Source organism: Procambarus clarkii, chromosome 25, assembly GCF_040958095.1.
Source record: "Procambarus clarkii isolate CNS0578487 chromosome 25, FALCON_Pclarkii_2.0, whole genome shotgun sequence".
NCBI classification, from domain to species: Eukaryota; Metazoa; Arthropoda; class Malacostraca; order Decapoda; family Cambaridae; genus Procambarus; species Procambarus clarkii.
In genome coordinates this window covers 1,990,835-1,999,916 of record NC_091174.1, presented here as the reverse complement: position 1 = coordinate 1,999,916, position 9,082 = coordinate 1,990,835, and the positions used below count along the sequence as shown (strand labels likewise).

At 50.3% G+C, this 9,082-nt stretch overlaps 1 protein-coding gene across 1 annotated transcript; it reads right to left on the bottom strand.

The window, feature by feature from the left end:
* Positions 1-1,339: 1,339 nt before the first annotated feature.
* LOC138368326 (uncharacterized) lies at positions 1,340-2,380 on the bottom strand. Its single transcript, XM_069330851.1, has one exon. The coding sequence runs from the start codon at positions 2,378-2,380 to the stop codon at positions 1,340-1,342; it is 1,041 nt and encodes a 346-aa protein (XP_069186952.1).
* Between the last annotated feature and the right edge of the window lie 6,702 nt (positions 2,381-9,082).

The window sequence follows — 9,082 nt, the reverse complement described above, 5'->3', positions numbered from 1 at the left end:
AAAGAGGCTAGCTGTTCTAAGATTATTTCTCTGTTTGCTGTATCAAAAGTAGTTTGGAGATCAATAAATGCCGCCTGAGAGTTTGGTCCCTCTCTGATAAAATACTCAGCAAAGCAAGTTTGTGTGCTTCTTCCAGGAAGGAAACCATACAGGTTAGGGGCAAGGTGGGGCTTGATTTGAAACATTAGACTGTCGAGAATAATTCTCTCAAGAACTTTGCACATGCACGACGTCAGAGAAATAGGTCTAAATTTTTGTGAATTAGGCTTGGGTATGGGTATTATGAGTCCCTGTGTCCAGCGGTCAGGTAAAACACCCTGCCTTAGACTTTGATTAAACAATTCAAGCAAAGGGCTATTTGGCACCTCAGCAAGTACTCTCATGGTGTTGTATGTGATGCCATCCTCTCCAGGAGAGGTAGCCTTACCTTTCTTGAGTGCATTTTTAATTTCAAAGGGGGTTATGCCATAGTTATCATCAGGCCCTATTTCACTACAGGCAATTTCAATATTGAAGTTACGATTTATTTTGGTGATAGCCAGATAGTTTTGCACATCTAGGGGCAGGCTGCTTATACTAGCAGTGCTTGCATATTGCTGAAGCAGCATGTCGGCATAGTCTACAGGTGAATGGTGATCAAGTTGACTGCTAGGACGAGAAATCTTTTTAATTTTATTCCACATTTGGGATGAGGATGTTGCATGATTGATGCCTTGCAGAAACTGTTCCCAGTGCTGGTTATACACCTGTTCCTTTAGCTCTCTGAACTCTCGGCTGGCTTTAAGAAATATGTTGAGGGTGTCAGCTGTTTTATACTGCTCAGCTAGAAATAAAACTCTGTCATGCAGGGGCTTAAGGCGTGAGTCAGTGAACCACCTCTGTCCCTTCCTCACTTGTTTGGGTCTTGTGGATTTTACAACATTGTCATAAAAAGCGGTTACTTCAGTGACCAGGTCCTCATATAATGCATTGACGGTAGTAAAGCAGTAAGTGTTATATCAATCAGAAATGCGGAATTTGAAGAACATGTGTAAATTTTCAGGGATATTAATTATTTTTTTTTCAAAGCTTAGGGGTTTGACATTATTGATAGTGTATGAACTGAATATGGCAAAATGATCACTAACTAATTCATGAACAATTGATCCTCCGACAGCATTATCAATGAGACCGTGACCAATGACATAATCAAGCCTGCCACCCCTGAGGTGTGTGACGTTAGAGGAGTCAAAGTTGAACACGGACATGTTATTATCTCTTAAGTATTTTACAAAGACTCTGCCATTCCTGTTTGTTTTGGTGTCACCCAGGCTAGTGTGTCTAGCATTAAAATCACCCATTACAATGGTTTGAGAGCTGCTGGTAATTGCCTTACTGTGCTGTGCGGGGGAGGCCGCCTGACACAGTCCTTGTGCCAGGCGGTCACGCCCTCCCGCAAGCACCTGGAACACTTGTGCTTGGTGGCTGAGGATGTGGTTTCATCGGTCCCAGGGGCGTGGTCTTTATTGGGGCAGTCTTTAGCGAGATGATTGGCTGCACAGAAGGCACAGGTGCCTGAAGATTGACAGTGCTTGGCTACGTGACCAAAGTGTTGACAGTTAAAACACATGACAGCTGAGGACGCCCAGGGTGTTATGGGGCAGGCTGGCTGGTAGGGGCCTAGGAACGTGTGATGACTGGGGGGCGGCGTCTCATGTTCCCAGACGATGACAATCCTGTTGAGTGGCTTGCCTCCAGACTTGATGCGTCTTGCACTGTGCACACCTGGTAGTTCTTTCGCATGGGAGACGTCAAGGTCACGAGGGTAGGATGTGACAAGGTACTCTCTGTACCTCCTGGACCTCTCAGGAGAGTCTGCTTTACTGAATGTGATGCCACCCACTCGACCTTGGAGTAGGGCCGAGATGGTGACTTCATCGGACCTGGCTACGTAGATGTAGGGCGAGGCGTGTCTAGGGATTATGAGGTCAATGGGGTCAGGAAAATGGTTAGGAAGGTCACGTCTCATCCAGGCGTACCTCTGGTCACTGGTAACGTGAGATGGAAATGCCAGCCTGGCATATTTATTACGGGGTGCTAGGGTGGGTCGTGGTGCCCCTCCCGTTGTGGGGGTGACATTGGTCGTCTTGACAGAATTGTTACCTCCCCTTAACTTTCTCTCTTTACGTAAGGTCTTCCGGCTTTTGTGTACAGTAAAACTACCATCCGAGGCTGCTTCATCACTTGAGCTGGTGTCGTCATACCTGGCTATACTGGGATGGAGTGATTGGTCATACTGTAAGTCATGCGGGGAGGTGCCCGAAGTGGACGCAAATGCGTCTGAAGCATTTTGGGAAGGGTCGCTGTGGGTGTCCCCAGAAGGCGGGAGGGAAGTGGCCATAGTTGTCAGAGTCACAACTTGAAGTGACAATACACGTCAGCTTCTACCACAGAGTAGCACTTCAGGCTATGGCCTGGACCCAGAACAACAGCGGCTACTAATCATAGTGCAGAGACAAGATGAATAGTTCAGACACTTTCAAGCAAACGCAGGTGTATACGCGGTCAGCTGGCAACACTGCTGAGGGTACCGCATTGGTAGTGTGGCTCCGACCAGAGTGACAGGTGTAGAGATACCTACACCTGTCACTGATACTCTGATACCTACTTTATCCACACACACACACTCACACTTAATAGTCCTCTACACTGTATGTAACACTGCACTGGTACCACCAATCACTGAGGCATCTGTACAGTGGTGTGCGAGTGGTCCGTTCGTGCCACCGTGTCCAGGCTGTACAGGGAAAATACAGCTTTAGGGAACGGGGCAATAGGGGCTAAAGTTCCAGCGCCCGGGGTACCACCTCAGGCGTCTGACCAGGCGTGAGGTAAGGGGAAGCGGCCATGTCCCCACTGCCCAAGGCGCCACTTCAAATACATAGGTATTGTTTGTCCATATCTGGTCAGATTGCACTGCTCACCACTTTGAAACCTAGGTGAAAGCTTCCAGGAGCTAGATGGTATATATCACTGTAAGGTTGCGAAAGCCTTAAGGCCGTCTGTACCCATTTAGCAGTAAATCCATGTGGAGGGGTAGGCCTACACGTCTGACCCGTACCAGGGTAGCGACGACACTGATCAAAGAGCAACTGCTGGCAGAAGATATTCAAGTCTACGGAGTCAAAACGTTTGAGTAGAATTGATGGAGATCTGTGTGATATAAGCACAACATTGCTTACGTTCCTAGACAACCATCCACCTGATCGGGTCTGGATAAATGGCTATTACCACAAATTAGAGGCAAATATTCCATACCCAACTCAATGCTGAAAATGTAGAGACTTCGACCATACTTCGCAAGGATGCACTAAGGATATAAGATGTGAACTCTGCTCTGGTGCCCATCCCACGAAATCATGTGAATCAAAAATACTTAAATGCTCAAATTGTGGTGAAGCCCATGACATCAGATCAAAACAATGCCCTTCATACATAGCTGTCAAGACTATGCAGCACAAACATGCAATACAGTAGCGTACTCAAACAACATAACACCGCCCTTAATCAACAATACTCAACAAATTTCATGTTCCAAATATCCGTCACTACCTATCCACCATCTCCAAGCAGCACTACACCTCCGGGGAACAGTACACCTCCAGACAACACTGCACCCCTCCAAACTCACAACTCAATACAGACTTCATCCAAACACTTCTCACAGGCATTGGAAATATCGCGGAAAAAAACTCTGGACCGATTCTTCAATAAACTCATGACACAGCTAGTCCAACCTGTCCCCGGGGCTGACACCACGCGCTCCACATCCTCGGCTACTGACAGTGACATTCAAATACACCCAATCATAGGAAGCATTCAACGGATAGCGGAACAGATGGTAGAAAACTCCTTCAATAAATATCTAGGAAACACTCAAACCACCCCTCCTGTTAACCACAGCACAACCACGCTCACTAGAAGCAAAAAAAAAACCCCAGTTGGTGGATCGAACCCCCAACGCTCCAGTACTCAGGCTGACAGACCACTTAACCACAATCTCCCACGACACAGCACCCATCCACATCCAGGTATCCAACACGTACTATTGGCACGCCAAGGAAACCAGGCGCATCCATAACCCAAACATCCTACATGGCTCCTCTAACCTTCGTGACTTGGAATGCAAAAAGCATTAAAACATCCCTCACAGAACCTAAACAATTCATTTACTCATCAAAACAGGACTTAACGTTCATAATCTTGGCTCACTCCCAAACATAATCCTATTTTTTTTTTAAATTCAGATGCAGAGACTTGACAGATGAAATCGTATGGAGGGATGGTATTTTCCTCTTAACATGAAGTAATATGAAGTAAACCTGTCATATTTATGCATTTTGTGATCGGTAAACTAGAAACGTTAGCATGCTTAATATCTTACAATGGTACACACATATCCTTTTTGGGTATATACAACCCTAGTGGCACAATAAACTTAAATGAACTGGAATTCTATCTTAACCAATTACGACACCCGATCATTGTTACAGGTGATTTCAATGCTAAATACCCCACATGAAGTAGAGGTATCCAGAATACTGCAGGCACCGATCTATAACTACTTAGACACTGCACCATGTATTTTTTCTTTCGCCGCCCTACCTTGCAACTTACTTTAACCACAAACCAATTATGAAGTCACACTTGACATCTGCTTTGGCTCGGCACACTTTCAACATGAACTATAGTTTCATACTGGACCAGATATTGGTAGTGACCACAAGCCCCTCATTAAAAAATATACTAACTTTCAGCCTCCAGGGGCCTCGTAGCCTGGTGGATAGCGCGCAGGACTCGTAATTCTGTGGTGCGGGTTCGATTCCCGCACGAGGCAGAAACAAATGGGCAAAGTTTCTTTCACCCTGAATGCCCCTGTTACCTAGCAGTAAATAGGTACCTGGGTGTTAGTCAGCTGTCACGGGCTGCTTCCTGGGGGTGGAGGCCTGGTCGAGGACCAGGCCGCGGGGACACTAAAGCCCCGAAATCATCTCAAGATAACCTCCAACCCATCCCTAACGTTCCCAAAGTGGAACATTAAGAAACTAGATAAACAAAAATGGGCTGATGCTGTTCGTCTCCCAGATACAGACGATGTAGATTCAATCACGCGACTGTCTACAATCACCGCTGCCATAAATTCTGCAGCTACTCAAATCTTCAAGAAAACCTCAGGACATAGGTTTAACAAATTACCTAAACTGTGGTGGAATGCGGAATGTGTGCGAGCAGTCGTGCACATTTACAATATTGTAAAATCCACAAGACCCAAAACAGTGAGGAAGGGACAGAAGTGGTTCACTGACTCACACCTTAAGCCCCTGCATGACAGAGTTCTATTCCTAGCTGAGCAGTATAAAACACATAAAACAACAGACACCCTCAACATATTTCTTAAGGCCAGCCGAGAGTTTAGAGAGCTAAAGGAACAGGTGTAACCAGGACTGAGAACAGTTTTTGCAAGGCATCAATCATGCAGCAGAAAGATGTGCGCCGGGAGGCCTTGGTTCCTGTGCCCTGTGGTGGGGTCGATGCAGCGCCTGCTTCCCCTGCGGTTCCCCCTCCTTTCTTGCCCCGGTCTGTGGGAAGCCTAGTCCCGGCTGCTGGGGTCGGGCCTTGTGAGGGTCCGGTGTTGGGCCCTTATCGGGATGCCCGGGTGCTTCCGATCCTGTGGTGCTCGTCGACTGTCTGGGTGTCGCGGGTGAAGGAGTTTGTTTATAGGATGCCGGATAATATGTCTCAGCCGAGGGCACCGCCTGGTGGCCGGGTGCCCGAGGACACGTGGCTGTTTTGGGAAGTGTACTGCTTGCGCTTTCCAATATACAAGTTCCCGGAGAAGTATTAGTTGACATCTTGCGCACAACGCTACGTCGTGTGTGGATAAGCTGCCGCCGTGAACTCGACACCCCGCCCTACGGTGCGGGGAGACTCCCTTTAATGTCCACCTCTGTTTTCGTCGCCACTCCTCTCCGGCCCGACACATCTAACACTTTTGACTTTCTTTGCCTCCTTAACGTCACCGCGTCTCCCTACATATTTCCTGGTGCAGTCATCAGGAGGGTAAACCCTTCATGCAAACTACACCTATTCTCGAGAAGAAGAAGCACGTCCAAAAGGGCGACACTAACCAACGGATGGTCCACCGGCACCATAAATATCAGATCAGCCGACAATGTCCTCTTCACAGGAGGATGAGAAGTCCCCATGGCCAAGCCAAACGTCACCCCGTCAGTGGCAAACCACCACCACGGAGTTCCACCTGCGCTGCCGTTGAGTGAGGACATGTCGCTTGTTCGCTCCGGCAGTTTGTGGTCGTTGCCGTTTTCGCCGGCAGGGGGTATGGGGGTGTTTACCCTCCCTGCTGTTCCTGGTGGTGGAGACGTGGCGTGTTTTGCGATGGACGGCCCTATTCCCGCTGTCGTGCGGTTAAACTCCATCGGATTGGAGTTTACTGGCCGTGCTGGTTACCCGCTGGTGGACGTGGTGTTGAGTGACATGCTTCGTGTCCCGGTTGGGGACGTATATGGCATTGAGCTGGTAACTGCTCACCGTGTTGTTATCAAGTTTGTGGGTGAGGCGGTGTACCGTGCTTTCTTACGGAGGTACGAGGGACGTACTTTGCAGTTACAGGACGGCACCGGGTCTGTGACCATTTCAGACCGTAGTGGTGCTGTGACGTATGTCAGTGTTCATGGCGCCCCCATGGAGTTTCCTGAGACTCTCCTCCGGCGATTCTTCCAGAGGTACGGCTCCGTCGTCAGTGTGCGGATGAACTCCCTGTCGTCTGGCACATATTCGGGTGTGAAGACCAACATTCGGACCCTCGGGATGCGACTGAGGTCGGACATACCGTGCTCTGTCCGGCTGTTGGGGTACTACGTGCGTGTGTTTTATGCCCGGCAACCCCGTACTTGCTTCCGGTGTGGCTTGTTGGGGCATCAGGCTGCCGTGTGTCCTGCTGATCCGGTCGATCCTGTGAACTTGTTCCGTGAGGAGGATTTCCCACCGCTCCCTCTGGAGGAGGACTCCGGGGGTGAGGAGGTGAGCGTCCCGTTCGCTGCTGCAGCTTCCCCGGCGGCGCCTGCCGTTCCTCCGGTTGTTGCCGTCCCTCCTCCGGTTCTTGAGGTACCGTCGGTTGGTCTGCCTGATCCTGTCGCTGTCCCAGCTGCTCCCGTGGGCCTTCCTGGAGCTCCCTGTGTGACGTCGCTGTCATCTCCCTCGTCTTCTGATGCTGCGCCTGGCCCTGTGTCCGTGACTCAGGTCCCGGATGTGCTTGGTGCTGGGGTGGCTGCGGAGCCTCCTGCTGTGTGTGGCCCGGTTCCCCCTGTGGTTGAGGCTGCTGCCGTCCTGGCGTCGGTTCCTTCGGCTCGTGGTACCCGTGTTTCTGGGTCACTTACCGGCTCTGACGATATCCGGCCGGTGCCCAAACGTTCCCGGCGTTCGTCTTCTTCCTGGGCCGACGCTGGTGACTTCAGTGACTGTGGGGCTTCGGATGTTGACAGTGTGGATACGGATGCGTCGATGTCTCCGCGGTTCGTTGTGGCGGAGGTCCATGTGCCTGCCGGTGCTGGTGCCTGTGTCTCGGACGTGCCTTCGGTTCTTTCTCCGCCGGGGGACTCTCCACAGTGGAGGGTGGTGGCTTCCGCTGCCAGGGATGGTGTGGACTCTGGTGCTGGGCGTGGCCTGGTGGTGACGTTACGGAAGGATGCGCGCCGTCCGGATTCCCTGCTGTCGTCTGGTGGTGTGCCCGGGGCCGCGAGTACCCCTGTGGTGCGGGTGCGCGTTGGGGCCCTGGGGGACGTGTTGCTGGCGTCTGTGATGCCACCGGGTCACTGGTCGAAGATTGCCGAGTTACTGCTGTCTGACGGTCCGGAATGCTTTCGTGGGGGGCAAGTTCCCTTCCTGTGGGGGCGAGTGGCGACTTCTCGCCTCATGAGTTCTACCATCTGGGTCCCCAGTTTGCGGGCGTTTGTTGCCCCAGTTCCGGAAGTTATGGCGTCCCCAGTGGATGGGCGAGACCCTTGGCAATGGGTGCTCTGGGAGGCGTTCAATGTAAGATTCCCGCGGGCCAAGTTCCCGGGCAAGTATTTCCTCTGATTTCTTGTGTATTTGCTCTGACATGCTGTGTGCCCTTCTGGCTGTTTGTTTGCCCTGTTCTATTATGTGCTTCTGCCTCTCCCTTGTGCATAGCTTTGCCGTGTGGCATATTAGTTTCTAGTGCTTGGCGTCACTCGTTTCGCATTTTGGCTTAGCATTTCGCCTTTCCTGGCTTTGCGATTCACCCTTCACGGGTACGCCGGGGCGCATCCGATCCCACGATCGTCGTCGCCCCTAACTCAACAACAACCACCACCACCAGGGCAAACTAGCAATCACCCAACGTAAACATTAGCCAGGAGCGGAGAGACCTCAGGAGCGTCCAACCTGGCCGGCGGTCACCACGCAACCCTGAGAGACCCTGCATCTGCATTGCTCAAAGACAAATTATTTAATGCTGTTAACACCCTATTGACTGGTGCCGACATACTGACTCACTCCTTTTATGACAAATGGCTGAGCAAAAATACCTACAATCTCATTAAGCTCAACATTCCTTTCAAGTGCAATCTACCTGTCTCTGATATTCCTTGTTATCTGTACCCCACCATTCAAGTATCATACACACCTGCGGAAGTGAGCTCGGAGGCAAGGGACCAAGCAATGGTGAGGTAGCAGCAGCTTGCCCATGTGTGTTCGCGGGCATGGCGGGAAAGCGGACATATGGGGGGTTGGCTAGCTGAGGTGAGGTAGAGGTAGTGTTTGCCGTCACCTTTTTAATTTCCTTCTGTCGGTGGAGACGGTCAGGTGAGACTGCATGTGAGAGTTTTGAGTTAAGTGGAATAAATGAAATTGGTATAAGGAATTGAGCTCGGAAAAATTCTAATAATTTTTGTTATTCTTTAACCTTTATTCCTGTCGTGATATTCAATTAGGTCGCCTGAGGAAGGACTTGCTTAGCTAACACACCAGTGTAGTAAGCAACTCATTCCTCACTTGGGGACCA